The 18,168-nt window shown below is 40.0% G+C and overlaps 1 protein-coding gene across 2 annotated transcripts in view; it reads right to left on the bottom strand.

The window, feature by feature from the left end:
* Nucleotides 1-6,204: 6,204 nt before the first annotated feature.
* MDFIC2 (MyoD family inhibitor domain containing 2) overlaps nt 6,205-18,168 on the bottom strand; it is a 44,480-nt gene continuing 32,516 nt past the window's right edge. For both annotated transcript variants that reach the window (XM_074879683.1, XM_074879682.1), the window contains 3 exons: nt 15,984-16,052; nt 10,735-10,956; nt 6,205-6,700 (listed from right to left, as the gene is read on the bottom strand). In XM_074879683.1, coding sequence (XP_074735784.1) covers nt 6,441-6,700; nt 10,735-10,956; nt 15,984-16,052 — 551 coding nt within the window. In that variant the 3' untranslated portion in view covers nt 6,205-6,440. The remainder of the gene's footprint in view (nt 6,701-10,734; nt 10,957-15,983; nt 16,053-18,168) is intronic.

Genomic DNA, 18,168 nt, shown 5'->3' on the forward strand with positions numbered 1-18,168 from the left:
TTCCATTTGGAAAGGTAGCTGGATTTTTCCAGCTTCCCTTCTCAGTGATGACTTTATGGTGTGTATGGGTTATAGATTATAGGAAAAATTGAAATGCATAGTAAAATCAAGTGTTTTAAAACGAATTAATATTTGATTATATCTTTGAGAAAATGAATATTGATGCATGTCCTTCTCCACTCCTGATTTTGAACTGTGTTGAAATCCCTCACAAATGAAACTTATTTCAGAGAGACCATCTGGATGTAAACGAGGACAGGAGTGGGCAGTGTGTGAGGAAGCAGAAATCTCCAGGAGCTGGGGCAAAGGCCCACTGATGCTTGTCCTCTTTTCATACCATGGCTCATTTGCCTCTGGTGCAGCAGAAATCACAAAGATTACCCTGACAGGAGAAAACTGTTCCGGGGAGCAATTGGAGATCACGAGCAAGTAACAACTACTATCAGTTATATTACCCAAAGCTACCCCATCTCTTTCTGCTTCTTAATCCTTTACCTGTCTCTCTCTCTATATATACACAATAGACTTTGTTGGACACTGTACTATCCAAAGAAATGCTTCTTGGAGAGAGATTTTTCCGGCTACATTTTTTATGAAAAGGCTCATGAAGTGCAGGGTAAGCTCTCTTGTTCCAAATGAGAACAGATTAGAAAACCTGATCCTTTTATTTTAAACAATTGACTGTCCCATTTAACACCAAACTTCAGCACATTTTGCTTCACCCTCCATGTGGAGAAAAGATATATTACAACGCCCCAAAAGTTTTAGGAGCTGAAACTGTGGTTCTGTGGGCAGCTTTGCTGTTTCCTGAATAGAAGAGTTTGTGTGTATGATGATTGTATCAAGCGATATGGCAAATTGACTCTGAGGAGGTGAATGATGCAAATATGCTGCAATAAAGATGGACAAAGGGTGTCCGTGTAAATTAACTGCACACTTGTCATTTACCTAGAACAAGTACAGTATAAAATTGAGGAGCTAACAGTATGCTTCCATCAGGTTTTTAAATGCTGTGTAAGATAGAACACGTTTTACAGCATAAAACCAAAATTCTACTTTTGTTTTGCTTCTTCTGTCCCTGCCCTGTATGTGTTCTAAAATGGACATGTCACTTTGGCTGTATAATCTTATCATATTTAGATTTGATTTAAATCCTGTCTTTTCTCAGCTGTGCTTGTTAATGGAATCACTCATGCTTCTTATACAGTTGATCTAATAATATTTTCTTCACTGCTCTCTGGCATTATTTTTTACTTCATAGAAATCATGGCAAAACTGGCAATATAAATTGAGTCTGCATTTTAATGATATTAGTGGTGATTTTCTTGTGTGCTTGTATAAGGTGCTTTTTTTTTCCTCTCTCTTTGTACCATGGTCATTTTGATATACTGTGGCATAAGCATGTGAGTGACTGTTTCAGTTGCAAGATTCTCTAATAAGGAAGCAGAATTTTCCAATATTACTTTGTCACTTAAACTGCTCTACTCAGGCAGGCCATGAGAATGCCCATGAGACATCTTATTTTTTTGCTTTTATTTTATAAGCAAGACACTCTAATGGCTGTGAACTGGCCTGTTGGAAGTCCATGGTCCCTCTTCAATACAAGGAGAATGGTGGCTCACTACTGGAAAGAACTAGGAGATGATCAGTCAGTGACTTTTGGCATTTTCTGATTTGTAGTTTTCTTAGATTTCAAGTGGAGATTGATGAATAGACACTTTTTATTTAGTGACAACTGTTTTTTTTTTCTGGATGCACCTAGGAAGATGACAAATCGTATACTGTAACAATGACTGGCTCTGTTTCATTTTATATTTGCGCGACCGCCATGATGACTTGAATGGGTGAGGGGGGAAGAGGCACAATGAGTGTGTCCCTTAAGAGTGAATTTTCTCCTTATTTTAAAGCGGATCTGAGATGCCAACTGCTACCTCAGGAGAGTGAAGCCCTTTGCAGAGGCAGCAGATGCAGTTCAGCATTGCTCTTTCTATTGTGCTTCAACTCTGACCACGGAAGAGCTAGCTCTTGGGACAGAAAGTGCTCTGTTTACACTCAGACCTTGGCATTTTTCCTAAGGGTAGCAATTATAATGGTGTTTTTTGTGATATGGGCACACATCCATTATGAATTGGATTGCACCCACCAACTCATTTTGCACAGGCCATGGAACATGCATCAGATGGCAACAATTCCTGTTCGTGTGCAATGTTAAGGAAATCTAGATTGTTACCAGCAGAATAATGAATTCCATAGAATTGTTCCATTGTGCAATTATATGAAGTATGCTAAGAGAAAGTGCAGTTTCTCAGCAATTCCTTCCTTTTTTTTTTTTAAACCACAGGAATGATAGATTATTAATCATGATTGATACTCGGTTACTGTGAATTATAGTGGAGCAGTGCCTAGAAATCCCAGTCTGTTTGGTAAACTTATTTTCTTGCATAATAGGAAACTTACCTTGCATTTAAGAGGCCTAAAATATGGCTTGACATAGAGGAGGATTAAACCAATGGAACCACCCATTTCATGTAATTAAAAGAAAAATTTAATAGATACATACATTCTTAATCCAACACTATTGTGCATTTTTTGATACTGTACAACCATAACAATAGGAGAAATACAATTGTGAACATCTTAATTGTTCCCGTATTTGCTTTCTTCCTGAGAGCCAACGTCTTCTAGAACTCAGCTGTAGCACTCAGCCTGAATCCCTAAGCAGCACTGGAGTTAAGGCAGAGTTGTGCGTTGTCTTGACATGTGGAAGATGTTGGTTATTCTGGTTGTGATTGTTTAAGAGAGTAAGAACGACCAAAATGCTCTAGGAAGCAGAGGAAAGTCAAAGGAGATAATATAATATGCTCCATCCCTGTATTTGGGGGTGTACCTGGGCTAATTTTTGTTAGCCCCATATCTAAAGGGACTCATAGTGTGCATGGAGAGTAAGGCACCAGAACAATATTATGGAAGGCCTCATGGTCAGTCAGAGAGCTCAATTTCCTTTGAGATAACTGGTCTTTAACCTTTTGGAAGCAACCTGAGGCTTTTCACATTCAGTCCTCTATGTGCAGTACAATATTCAGCAAATGACAATTTGTGCTGTAAAAAGTTTACATCCTAATCTGTATTGTGGCCTGAGAACATAGTGAAAGGAGGTGAAAAGACATTTTACTCTCAAGGATGAGACTGCTGGGTCATTTCCAAGAGGAGATCCTTAGAGAGCATCCCATGGCCCCTTCCTGTAGAAGGTAGCAATATAGCTCTTTGCTATTATCTCTGTCTCTCTCTTCCCCCAACCAATCTGTCAGCGCATTTATGGTGCTGAGGAGAGGCGTCGTGTCGAAGCGATGTTCCCGTTTGCAAAATGGTAACTTCTATTTGTTGTTCTGAGGAGCTGGTTTCACACACTGCGGAGCTGACATCTCTCTGGGAGCACAGCTGAGTCCAACATGTTCAGAACAGCCATCCACCCAAACGCCTCCTACTCAAGTGCTCAGACCTTCCTTCCCAGTAAATAAAAAATACAGAGACAGCCTTGAATGGTTCCAAATATTTCTGTTTCACTGGAATGTCCACCCATGTTCAAATCTGATAGATGGGTATTTCTCTGGCCTAGGAAGTCAGTTTAGTGTGGCAATAGAATGACTCTCCAAAGAGGAAACCCAGTTTCTGGAATAGTTAATGGAAAGTCTGACTGACTTTCTGTGGTGTCAATGTATTGAAGGGCTCCTGTGTGTCATGAAAATACAATGTTGCAATTAACAATTTTATGACAGAAAACAAAGTCATCATGAGGTGCTGCTTCTACTACGTTGTACAAAATTACACATTTTTTCAAAGTTTCATTGCTCATACAGAAGGCCTCTAAAAATCTACTTCCTACAACAGGAAACCAAGCAATGTGCCATTGAACACTTTAGGCAAGGAGATATTACTGCATCATTTAAAACACCGCCATTTACTACAACAGCAGCTCTCAATATATCCCACAGTGTGATTCAATTCATATTGTTGGGACATCCTGTCTAGCCATGGCTCTGGCTGTGACCATTGTAATTCTGTCTTTGACCTTACCCATGCCCTATAGTAGACACGACCTCAGTTTTCCAACCTATGGACTACAACATGAAAAAAAGCTCTTTTGAATAATTATTCCTAGGAAAAGATTTGAAAAAAAATATTTGTGCCAGTAGTCCTTAATTCAGCTCCACAGCTGATTCATAGAGACCTCACTTGCCATGGGTCATCCCAGTATAGTCAATGTGTATGACCTTGCAGGCTCAGAGCTGGAACAAGACATCCTGACTTGCAAGACAAGTTCCCCATCTCTGGGTCCCTCACTGGCAGAATTTTGGGGTATGTCACCCTCTGGTTTCCTCTTGTGGGCTCCTTCCAGTCATTGCACGTGAAATCTCCTCTTTTGGATGGCAGCATCAAGAGCAAGGACTGCCAATGTGCATCTCTGTTGGTACTTCTCTAAGACATAGTATGTGGGGCAAGTTTTCTCCTTTTCTGACTCTTAAATGCTTTTGGTCAGTGTCTTTATTGATACATACTCACTTGACACTTTGTCAAGGACAACCTGTGGTAGGAAGTGGAATGATCCAGTCCACTGTGGCTCAATACATTGCACAGGGAGTTTAGTTGTGGGACTCGGGAGATTTAAGATCAAAAATCTATGGGAGAGTGCAAACTGGAGCATTAAAACAGCATTGCCCAGCCCAGGGTGTGCAAAACCAGTGCCTCCTGGGTGGCAGTGGTTAGTGCTTTTTGGGGTGGGGTCCACACCCAGCTGGCAGGCTAGTGCAGGTGTGTCAATTAAGCACTTTGTTCCTTTAGGTGGCTGCAACTCACAAGGTGATGTCACAATTAAAATAAGAAAACCTCTTTTACTCCCCACCGATGTCCTGCAAGGAGCACAGAAATAAGGTATGCTGGGCTGCTCACTGTATTTCTAAGGTTTGTTGTCCTTAGATCAGTAGGTTTTGTAAGACAACTGTACAAAGATCATTAGCAGTTCTTCCTACTTAGTGATTTTTTGAAAACATGAATTTTCCAGAAGGGGGGTGGGGGCTTGGAGGGAAGGAAAATCACAGGAATTTTTGTTTCCATTAAATATTCATGTGTCAGGACTACAGGTTTGAAACTCAGAGTATTAAACAAGTGGCTTCAATGATTTCAGCAATGCTGAGCATCCCACCACTTTGTCCAGGATTCTTGTTTGGCATTCCCCAGGCACTTCTGCACTGAGATCAGTGGGGTTTGGGGGAGAAGTTTTAGTGCCTATACAAAGCAAACACTGTCTTTGGTGTTAATCTATAAATATCTAATGTAAGCAAGCAACTCTGTATTTTCCTGTGTGCTTAATACGTGCGTTCTGCTCCCTCAGGCAGCTGAATTTACATGCTTTTGTTGTCATATGTGTAATATGCAATATGTATTTCCTTTTTATTAATCAGACCTGCTGTCAGAAAAGAGATAGAGGGAGTTTGAAAGCACAACCAGGATAGATACTGTCATTTTGTAATCTTTTGTGCACAGGTGGAAATGCCTGTTTCCACTAAAATAGGTGACAACATTCTGCTGCTTGCAGAAATCTTACAAATGAAAATCAGGCTAAGGAGTTACTGGCTATCCATGGGGTAAATCTCCTCTGGAAGTGTGCAGTCAATTCCCATTTAGGCTAATTACACTTAAGGAGCCCTTTCCTATAACTAATGAACAATAGGCATAACCTGTTATTACATAACCATAGGCACGCACATTAATACACTGTCGAATTGCACTACCCTGTTAAAATGCTTCCTCTACAAAATTCACTGGAGATTTTTAGAGACATTTGCTGTAATTACTGCTAGCATGGTTTCTAATTCATTTAATTTTCTTTTCTACATAAACTGAGCATATAAGTGTGTTTTAAGAGATTGAATAAATAAATTTTTAATTATAAAATGATGCTGTATCATACATTATTAATAATAACCAACAATGTGTAATACATGTTTAGGTATGAATCCATTAGGAAGATGAACTAATATATATCAGTCCTAAAACAATGTCCTAATTTGTCCTGTGTTTATGAATGGGGAAATCCATGTTTAAAGCAATTAGAGGTTTATAAAAGCCTTGGATTGACAGGGAGTAAAGCATCGAGCACACTTGGCACTTAGGAATTCTGTTGTCTATTGCAAAGGAGAAGACCCTTTTTTGCCCTTTATTGGTTTCAGCAGTTTGTGAAATCATACAACCAGAATGGTACAGATATACAGACCTCCGGGGTGGGAGCAGCATGATGAACAAGTCCTGGTTGGCAAACACTCTGGTTATTATCATTATGTTTTCGTTAAAAAAAAAAAAAAAAAAAAAAAAAAAAAATCTCCTTTGTATTCTGTCAGTTCACTTTCAGGCAGTTTTGAGGAATTTTGTCACTTATTTTCCTATTAGCGATAGCAGACTTCGGAAATCTCCATAGCAAGTTCCAGGCATTCACCAGTCTCATGGCAGGACTCAAAAAGGCTGCAATCAATGTCACAGTCACAGTTGCAGTCGTTGTTTGTGTGGTCTTCATTGGAGGTCTGGTAGTATCTATTGGATGGACAACAGGTATCTGTCAGCCAATGTTCACAGGTATCAGGCAGCATTATAAGAAAGTCCCAAAATTGGCAGAACAAGCAGGCCAGGATAAGTGTTGCGCATTCATCTAAGAAAAAGGAAAAGCAGCAAGACATAAGAAAAGGGGTGTGCTCGATTACCCAGGTTCAGGCTAGTGTGACTACACAGAAATGAGATGCAAGACAGCCTGTGTGCAGGCTAAAAATACATTGATGATAACTACTTCCATAAAGGCAAATGAAAGGATATATTTTTCTGACTTGTTTGTTCTGGAAAAACAACAGCTGCATGAAAATAATTTGAATGAATATATACTGTGGCAGTGATGTTCAGAGGAACAAGTACTCTGAACCAACTTTATGGTTGGACTTGATGATCTTAAAGGTCTTTTCCAACCTAAATGATTCTATGATTCTATACTCTTAAAGTGTTTGGGCCATAAATTTCAGCACAGGAGCGAACCTCATTGCAGCAGGGATGCTCTGCTGGGGGCTTTGCAGCCTTGCAGGAGTTTGGAAGTGCTGCTGCTTTGTGATGCCACATGTGTTACCTGACCAACGCACATGACACTGGAGTTTATTTTCTTTTTCATAAAAGTTTTTAATTAAAGATAAAAAACATCAGGTTGCTCCTGCTATTTCTCGCCTTTTCATTCACAGACTTGTTAATTTTTGAAAGGAGACAAAAGTTTGGAAAATAATATCGCCTAGGATGTGTGTCTGGAGCCAGTGAATATTCCCGAAAACTTGGTCACCATGACAAAAACTTTGTGTTATATTTGTTCCCCTCAAAAATCAACTAATTAACTCCCCACCGTTCAAACTACAGCATCTGGGGAGGCTGCCTCCGGGTGCAGCAGGGCTCGGAGCAGGTGTGAGATTCTGACTGTGTGAATCCAGTTGGAGCGCAAAGACCCAGACCTTTCAATTTTTTTTTTCCCTCCTTGTTTTTGGAAAGGAAAAATGCCTTCAACAATATGAATGCCTTTTCATTGGTTCTTTCAGGAAAGCATATGGTTATAACCACATTTCTTGCCCTAGGATGACTAACTGTGAACTCATTCAACTGCATTGGTTCTGTTGTGGCATTTTCTATCTCACGTAACATAAAGTTCACTGCCAGGAAGTTTCCAGAATTATGCTCTTTTTTTTTTTTTTTCTTTTTAAGAAAGCTTTCTTGATGAAAAACAAAATTAAAAAATCATTCCAGCTTTTTTATAAAAAAAAAAAAAAGCTGTTAAAGCAGGTAGCAAGAATAAATAGCATGTGGTTGAACTTCTTTCTAAGTAACGTATCATCACCAATGTTATCAATTTTAATACATATTTAAATATGTCAAGATCTATTTAAGTTCAGACAAGCACAACTAACTTCTAAGTCAGTTCTGTAGAATAAGAATGACTAGATTTTGATGATACTTAGTAAATTCATGCTTATATTTTTTTCTAACTAAATGAACTGAAATAATTATAAAATTGAAACATTTTATAAGGTGACACCGCTGCATTTAATTGTATGAAATTTACACTGTAGAAAATGTAATAATTTTATCCAGTAGTCCTTGATGTAATTAAGACTATTCTTTTTAGATATCTTATGTTTATGAAATTTCCTTCCTATGCATAGATGTGAGAGATGAAATTCAAAATTATGTATCAGTTAAGGATCTTTCAATGTTTTTGTCCTCTCCAAAGATCTGTTTTCTAATAACATTTTTTTTCCTGAATGTGTTAGCCATAATGGTGCTTATGTAATCTGAAGAGAATAGATACAATTCTTAGGGTTTCTCCAGGAAAGAGAGCACACAAAAAACACAAGATTTTAATAATAAAATAATGTTTCAGCACAGAGTCTGTGATGTGCAGTAAAGATGCTTTTAAATTCCCATCAGAGCACACACCATGAACTGTGATAATGGATGTAACACATTTCGAAAAATCTGCATGTGTGAGGCTTTTTTGTCCTGTTTTAAGTGGGGTAATGTATATAAATAATAGATATTAGCAATTAAACATCCATTCCTATGCATTCATTTATATATTTGAAAATAAATTAGCCACAAACTGCAAAAAAGAAGATGCAATCTCCTGTTTTCTCTTCTGTTTTCCCTGCTGTTTGCTAAACGGCATTACTGCATTTATCTCAGTGAGAACAAGGACCTCAGCTCTCATTCCCTACATTAATAGATTAATTAGCACAAAAGAAGAACTTCTAATAATTTTGCTAGCCTGCCTTATCTCTAAATTTTCCTGCTCTTGTTTGGTGTCTGTCAGCACACCCTCTGCTCATGCAGAGGATGCCCTGAACAAACCTGGTCCAGAGCTCACTGAAGCCATGATGGTCACCCTTGGTGAGACCTATGAGCTTTCGCTATGCTCCTCTCTGAGCACAGGAAACAAAATCACCAATTTCCTCAGCTATCACTCTGCCTTCAGAAGTTCTCCATGCACCAGCGAACAGGATTTGGCCTTGTGTGTGTGGAATAAGCAGTAACTTGTCAGAGTAGAGTGAGCAGAGTACACAGTGACAACCACAAATCTGGCTTCCTTTGGTTTTCTTGGCTTCCATCCAGCCCTTAACATTATTAATTGAGCACAGATTGGGGTTTTTTGTTAATTTCCTTCACTTTTAGCTTTTTTAAGGAGTATGAAATCTGTTATTTGTATCACATGGTACACACCTGTGTGCCAGTAATGGTTGAGGGGCCTGATCAGATAGTCAGCAAACTCAGAAAGTCAGAAAACTCAGAAAATAGTGAGTGTCTGGACTAGAGGACAAGTCTCCTAAATGAAATAAATACTTCAGATCCTTCATTGAAATGAAATGTATTCCAATAGATGTATCAGAGACATCCCTATTATTACAGGATCAGTGATACAATAGAGATGGTAATGGCTAATGGTTCCTGGAGAACATGGCAGTTTATTATGTTGATATGTATTTAGAAATTCTTAATTTAGGAGTTGTTAAATTATATACTTGATAGATCCCAACTCCATTGGATATAACACACTAATCCATTATTGCAAAAGACACATATAAGAAACTTCAAAAGTGCTTTATGGAAGCCTTTTTTTTCACATCCACTGGAATAACCAGGAATAGCTGGTTCTCAGCATAATTCCACTAACATCAGGGGTGTTATATTATTTAAATCAGCAGGAGTCATGCCCCTTGGCCTGTAATGAGTGTTCACAACCCATTCTATTCCTCAACTCCTGGTTATACTATTGCCTCTGAAACTCTTAAAAAATATAATGCAGGTATTCGGCTCTTTAACTTGTGCTTTTACACAATAAAAAGGATCAGCACCTTTTTGGAAAAGGTAAGAGAGCTCTTATTATTAGCTCCAGTTATGTTTTAGCAATGCTCATTTGTGAAAATACACTTGAACTATTGGGCTTCTGCTGCAATTTTGGTTTGTCACTACTTTTCAGAGCGCTTTATTTTCAAATATGCTTTTTCAAAATGCAGAGCATACCGAACGAACAGAAGTCCTATCTATGTGTATCCACCTGGCCCAGCCATCAGACAGTTTTCTGCAGAAGCAGGGCAGAGTATGAAGAGCGCTCCTCATCCTGACTCACGTGAGTTTTGCAGTGTAGTCAGCAGAGAGAGGACTTGGTGATGGGTCAGCAGAACAGCAGTGTTGGATGTAGTGGTTCATACAAGAACTGCCTGTACAAGTCCATAGAAATAATATGCTGACCACCAAACACAGCATCTGTTCAGCGATCGCAGTGGCTACTGCAGTACTAGTGGCAAAAGCAACAGCCTCTGCTACTGGGAAAAGATATGTCCATGTGAGATACTCTGTTTATCTGATATCGACACTAGTACCTCTGTGCAAATACTCATTACAAAAGTACAAATGCTCTGTTGCACAATAGGCTCTAAGCTCCTCTTCTATGGCTTTAATATCACTGACAATTTAAGATCATCTTCTACAGATTCTCATCTATCACAAAAATGTCTGCAGGGCAATTTAATGCTGCTTTTGGCTATGTTCTTGAACCTCCTGTTCAGCATGTAAACATTTATTTCAAGTTAGATACACATAGTGCTCTTGCAATGGGCATTATTTAGAGATCAGCTTAAATGTGATCTGTTTTATAAAACATACCGTCACTGTCTCTCTGATGTACTGATGTGTCTTCTTCAATGTAAGTGAATTCTCTGCATTTCTCCAGGGAAGCAATGGATGATGTGCTTGCATCTGACAATTTCTTCTCATTTTTGGTACCCTTTGATGAAGTGTCTGTGATGCTGAATTCTGCGACAGAACTCATAACAATACCTTTCATAGGCTTTTCATCTGTATGTTTTTCATTTGTAAGCTGGTTATCTGGTGGGATTAGGGGAAAAAAAAAAGACTTATTTGTGATACTAAGACAGAGATCTGAAAGAATAACATATGCAGAATTTCCAAGCCTACAGTTGTTTACTTCCAAGGCCTAACCCTACTTACCTAATGATTTCAGTCTCTTTACGCAAGTAAAGTTTATTCATAGTATAAGTATTTGTGAACTTGCATTCTAAGGTTTTCTCTTAAACTCAGAGGACTTAGAGGCTAAGTAATAATTCACTTCCACTGGGTGGGATCAGGTTTAGGAGAGAGAACAGAAATATTGCCTCAGTCAACATCTATTTCGACTGTGATATCCTAACTTCAGTTTGTGATATAAAAGAAGGCAAAACAATGATCTTGTTATTTTTCAACAGTGGGTCTGTTTCCCTAAATTTACAGCCAACAATGTGTGTGTAGGTGGTACCTAGATGCAGATGTGCCAGTTTGTCATGGCTCATAATCTTGTAGCAAAGAAAGCCAGATGGTATCTGTTTAACATTCAGATTCATTATTTCATAACTTCATCCACACTAGTGTTGTTGGCCTGGAAGTCAACTAGAAGATGGGATACTTCACATGCTGTCAGTGTGCCAGAGAGGCAGCTCAAAAACCAGAGGGAGAGCTTAATTTTAAGTCCCAACTAGGGGAAAGGTTAAAAAGAGTTCTGAGCTCAATTTATTCTTGAAGAACTTCTCAGGCACAGATAAACATGGGCTGATATATAGTTTCACTTACTCTCCGAAGTGATCAAGAGGCCAAGAAACACAGTCATTCTCTCTATGGCTGGGATGATAAAACCTCATCAATTCTTATCTACAGCTGATTAACTCCTGCACCTCACATCAAGCACAGCCTCACTTTTTATCTTACTTAAATCTTGTGATATGCTTGCTCTTGAGCTATATACAGAAAATCAATCTTTACAAACACCTCAGTTTTGCAAACATTACTTTCTGAGAGGAACAGTAAGTGCTCTTAAGCAGTTAGTCTGCACTCTGCTGCAAGGAGGCAAAGAGAGACCCTGCGTATCTCTTGTTTTTCAGGTACCTTTGACCCCTGATGTATATTAAAGAAAAGCCAAGAAAAGGTTGAGTGAAACCTAGTTGAGACTGCATTTATGTCCCATAGTATCGTTGCAGCCAAAAGGGGGAAATGTGGATGGGATGGGTGGATTGCAAGGAAGGTGAAAAACCACTGGGACCATCAGGCTCGAAGTGGGTGGAAGCAAGGATTTGAGGTCTAGCTGGTATCTAGAGCAAGTCCAGGGAAGGCCACCTTGGTGGCCACCTGAGGGGTCTGGAATATCTGATGTATGAGGAGAGGCTGAGGTAGCTAGGCTTGGTTGGCCTGGAGAAGAGAAGGCAAAGAATGGTGCTGGATGTTGTCTTCCACTTCATTACCAGGGTGATGGAAAAGCCGGACCCCAGGTCCTTCCAGCAGTGCACAGAGGTAAAAGGACAAGAGGCCACTGTCACAAGCTGCAACAAGGGCAATTGGAAATGCATATGGGAACAAATTCTTCATCATGGGAGGTGTAAAGCACCAGGACAGCCCCTGGCAAGGCTGGGGAAGTGTGAAGAGCTCAGCTGGGCATGGACCTCAGCAACCTGCTCTTACTGCAGAGTTAACCCTCAGCAAAGGCCAGACAAGGTGACTTCTAGAAGTCCATTTCAAGCTAATTTTTCTATGATTTCTATGAATCTACTTACAGAATGAGTGAGCAATTAATTTACATTTTTACTCATAGATTTCATGCTGTTTTACATCATCTTCATGTGGCAAAATACATAGAAGCAGAAAAGCTGGGTAGAGGTTAGCAGAGTAAGACCTTGGGAGAGAATAAGAAGAAATACTAAGCTATCATTTTCACTTTAAATTACTGCTTTAAAAATGGGTGTTGGCAGATGTTTTGGCTTGATTTTGAACTTGTAATAATGACAAAGTCTATTATGAAGGAAAGGTGGATTTTTCCTGTCCTGGAGAGTTTACAGGTTGGCTTTAGGCAGGAAGTGACCAGTGGGATAGAGAAAAGTAGGGGGAAGGAGAGACTAAGACAGCAGTGACACAGAGAGGAGTCACAGAAAATCTGTAACTGTCAGTTTTTGTGAGAGTTACAACAAAGGAAAGCCACAGGCAAGACTTGGGAAGGGCAGGAGAGGCAGTGGCTCCTCAGGGTGTGAACCAGCAGTGCAAAGGACAGTGGTGCTCACCTGGAGGTTGTACACTTTGGTCATAGGAAACCAGCATCCTGGGCAAAGCACATCAGATTTTGCCAATCTGTGATAATTTGTTGATGGTTTTCCCCCCAGAGTAAGTAAATATAGCTTTTTTTTTTTTCCCCTCTCTGACTTCTTGGCCAACATCTTGAGTCCAAAATGTGAAAATTCATGCATTTTGGATGTACTTACATGTACAGAAACCACTGTTTTCCAGTGTTTATAAATCAATGACATACTACAGTTTTTCCTGCACTTTCATTCAATAATATACCATCTCCAGGAGAAGTTGTGATAACTGAAGTAGCAGAGCTCTGGAGGAAGCAATGTCCCGCTTATGCATTGGATTTATTGGCTAGTAATTGATTTGTGAGTCCAAAAGACACATGCCCTACCTGTTATTCAGGTGCCAATCTTACAAATGGATCTTGTTTGTCCAGACTGAAAGCTACACACAGGCTGAGTAGTTAAATACACATGGATCAGATTGAAAGGCCTAGGCAAGAATGACGATTTCTATCTTTTCCCATGTTCAAAATTGACCCAAAAGTCTAAACTGGATATATTTTAAATTGCAATATATCTGTTGAGTTCCCCATTTCTGCAACAATACAATAGCCCACAGAATGCATTTAAGCATTCAACAAACGAGACTGAAAAAAAAATCAGAGGTAATCAGTAAATGCCAGACTAACATTTACTGTATCCACCGACTTCTACTATTCATGCTTTGAGTCAATTTTTATTCTTGAAGTGCTGTTGAAGAGAAATCAAAACCAGAAATAGAAAGGCATAGACATAACCTGAATTTTTCAATACAGCACCATCAAACAAAAGGGTAACAAAAGCTGTCATTCAAGGACTCTTCTGTTTGTTAAAGCATACTACATCTTTGAAAATACAGTACATTTTAGTGTCAGACTCTTAGTTTGAAAAGCTCCCGTTAAGTAATGTTATACTTGTCTTGTACAGCTAGATCAAGTCTTCATGCAATCACTGTAACAAGCAACTTGCTATGACAAGCGAGATCCTTGCTTCCAGAAAACAGTGCGGTAGAGGCTAAAGCAGTGTACAATTATAGGTCTCCATTTCATTTTTATGCAATTACCTTCAGTTCAGCTGTGGGTCCATCTACATTATGTCCTTTATCAATTTAATATTTGCACAAAGTGTCTAAAGAAATAAAGATTATGCTAGACCAGCATAAAAAAAAAAGTGGTTAGCACTTTTTTTTTTCTCTTTTATAGTTTGTTGCTGCATGAAACACTAGTAGGTTGAGAGTTCGGAACAAATAAGTGGAGGCAAATAGGCTTTAAAAATATATTATGTAAAACTGATATTATGTATGGTTATTGTGAAATGACAATGTAAAAAAAAATTAAATTACAATTAGAGATGGGCAGAGGGTCAAACTTTGTTACTGTCTTTTAAGACCCTGTGTTCAGCTTCAGATATCCACAAATGACTGTGTTTTTAACATGTAGAAATCATCCACTGAAGTGAACTAAAAGGGAAAAATAAGTGTATCATGATGAAGAAAGCTCAGATTATTCAGTGTTAGACTGTTAGGCAGAGACAGCTAGAGGTAAACCCCCACAATGTGCCATTTTTAAATAGTATCATGAAGCAGCAACTTTCTTCCTCATACAGGGAAGCTGGGGCTTGCCTTGACTGTTGCAGTAGAAGACTGGGATTGTTCACCCATGTTTGCATTAAAGATAGAGATAGTCCCAATACTCACATGAAATTTCTATTTTTTTAGAAGTTCCATGATTCAGGAGGCTGACTACATTGTCTAAATTCATGAAAGTACAAAGTAAATTGCTTACTTTCCACTGATGCCAGCCCCGGAGCCCTCTGGTTAATAGCGAGGAGCAATGATATCAAGACTGGCATTTACAGTAGGTCCCCTGACCTCTACTTCTCTACATTGGCTTAGGCACAAAGCTGGATAATAGGAGGCTCATGTTTCTTAGCACAGTTTAGAAATTAGCTTTTATATAGTGGCATATAAGGGCTCTAGTTCTGTTTTTGGCATGGGACAGGGACAGCAGCAATATGTTTTTGTTCTGTTGGACAGGGACTGCAGCAATATGGGTAATGCCAAAGAGCTGTTTGGAGCAACTGGTTAGGGGGACTTGCCACTGAAAGAGAAGGAGGAGAACTGATCTATCACCTTATGCAGGGCTCATACACATGTTACAAGCAAAGGACAAGGAAGCCTGTGGCTCTACTTGCCAGTGGCATTTGTTCCAAATCCATCCTGGTAGTGGCCCTTTGCCTCACACCCCTGTGGCAAGGACTCCCAAGGGTTAATGGTGAACTGTGTGGAAAACTCTAGCAGTTTAGGACTTGTAAATTTAAATTTCACCGTGAGGCATCTTCATGTATCAGTGCAGCGACAGAACCAAAGGAATGCCTGACTGATCTCCCTGTCATTGGTTATCCCATGCACTGCTGTCGCTACTTGTCTATTGAATATATCACATGCTTGTCACTGAAAGAGCTGTGTGCCGTGTCCATTCAGTCCTGAGATGAAGCAGGCAGAGCTACATCAGACCTGATGGATGATAACTTGTAAGTATGAAAGCTTGAACTGAACTCACTTGGTTTGAAAAGACTCAGAGTAAAATGAAACCCAAACCCCAGGTTTCGATGGCCATGTTTCAAAAAAGGAAAAGTAAAAAGAAAAACAAACTGTTTTCTTGCCAGTCTAAAGGACATAATTTGTCTGTCAGCAACAATGGAGGGGGGAAAGCCAGGGGTACCTCTGCATGGTGTGACACATGCATGGGGCCAGCATGTTACCTGCTTGGTCCTCGCTGTTCGGCATCACCCTGGGGAGCACCAGGAGAGGCAGAGACCTGGTGCAGCTGTCTTGGTGGCAGAACAAAACAACATTGCAGAGGGACACTGTAAATAAATGTGGCTTGGCACAGCTATCACCCACAGCCACTTCATGACAGTCACTGACTTCAAGAGTTGTTGCTTTGGGGGCAAATAGAAGCAAGTGTGCTTCCTTGCAGGAGGAGGTTACATGGGATGATGGAACGGTTTCTGTTACTCTCTGTCTCATTTCTGGAAAGGAAGCCAAAAATAAAACAAATTGCTGAGAGAGAAGGTTTCACCTGAGAAGAGGGGAAGAGGATCACTGGCAAACACAGAAGCTCCTATTTCAGGTAGGTACAGAAAATTTGAGGGCTGGGAGGTCTGCAATGAAATGTGGGGCATCATCCATGCCCAAACACCCCAGAAACCCTAGATGAGGTTCCCAAATCATCAACAAAGAAGGAGAGGGGAAACTGCAGCCCACACTCCAACCTCCATGGCTTAGCCATCTTGATGGACAAGAGGCCCAAGGTCCTCATGGTGACAAGCCCAGGTCCCCACATGGGTGCTGAGCTCCTCCACCTCTGCTGTGTTTGCCAGGCCATCCACTCCACGTGTAGGGCTTGGAGGCTTAAACTTTCCTTCCTTCTCTCTCGCAGGGTCAGGGAAGCAAAGTAGGAGGGGATGTGGGATTATCCTTACAGTGGGTGCAGCAGATGGAGCAAACTCCATGGGAACTGCTTTCATCCATGTAGGAGAGGCCAGAGGGAGACCGGGCGTCACAGCTGACCTGAAGCAAGCTGCTCTAGACTAATATATCATGGGTGGTTTCATAGTTTCATGTCCATTACATTTTGCTGAGCTCAGGCATAAGGATACAGGGGATTTAGAGACTGTTTATTTTTGTCATAAGGAAACAGGAAATAGTACACAAGGCTATAAATATATATTGGGCTTCATATGACATCATGAACTTGTGCAAGTGCTTCTCTTCTGATTTATGATGATGGACTGGTAATTCACAGGAGCTTTGGGTTTACTTTATTTTGCTGTTGCAGTAACAAAGCTAATGGTGCAATCCCGGGAGGGGGTATTTTATCAATAGTGAATTTTTGACCTCATTGCATACGTTTTAACTTCATGAATTAGTGACCCAGCTGACTGTAAAGCCTTCTATAGGCTTATTATAAATCTATCACAGGACTGGCAAAAAACTTTGGCCCAGATCCTAAACTCTGACAGGCATGTGTTGATGGACTGCATAGCAAGCACTTCCACTAATATTTCTCACTAATTATACCATATATTAAGAACAATGAATGAAGCCAATGTTTATATGCAGCTTCAACTGCTTTTGATGTAAGAAAGCAACACAATCTCTAATAAATTTTCACCTTCAACATTTCTATTCATTATAATTTTTACCATGATGAATGAAGTTAGAACTGGAGAGGGAGGGGGTTCATCTTGAAATCTGTTCAGTGAATGACTGAATTTACTTTCCTTCCCCAACTTGTGTTGAGGAAGGAGGGAACAGATGGACACAGGAAGAAGAGGGAGGCGAGTGTGGAACGAAGGAGATGGGTGAGGAACAGATGGAGTCGGGGGAAAGCGAAGAGGAGAGTCAGCAAGGATGGTAGGAAAGTTTTCCACTTGACCTTGAGTTGAAATGAAGATCTGTATATGCCATGGGGCAGCTAGATTTTGGGATGCATCCTCTTTTCTCTCTGTGGCACTTATGCCTTAGAGTCTTGCGGGCCATCCCAGCAGTCCCGTCCATCCCAGGGGATCTGCAGAACCCGAACCTAGATTTTCTCAAGGGGACAGCTGCTGCAGAAGGGCGTCTGCATTGTGTTCAGGTCCCATAATTGTGGGACAATTGTGTACAAATGCAGTACCCAAAATGGGTTGGGATATGTTAAGTGTCCCAGGAATCCCAGACAACCCAGAAATTGGAGTTTATGATTTTGAGGAGGTACCCTACGCCCTGTTTGTTAGGATCCAATGGCCAAAATACTCAAAGTGATTTATGATTTTACCTGCTTCAAGTAAGACATTTGAGATGGCCAGATTTTCAGAATATGCTGAGCATCTGCGCTTTGAGATGTATTGAATTATATAGGCCAAATCACTAGTAAATCCTCGAAAATCTTGATTATAATCT

Source organism: Strix uralensis, chromosome 10 (assembly GCF_047716275.1).
Source record: "Strix uralensis isolate ZFMK-TIS-50842 chromosome 10, bStrUra1, whole genome shotgun sequence".
NCBI classification, from domain to species: Eukaryota; Metazoa; Chordata; class Aves; order Strigiformes; family Strigidae; genus Strix; species Strix uralensis.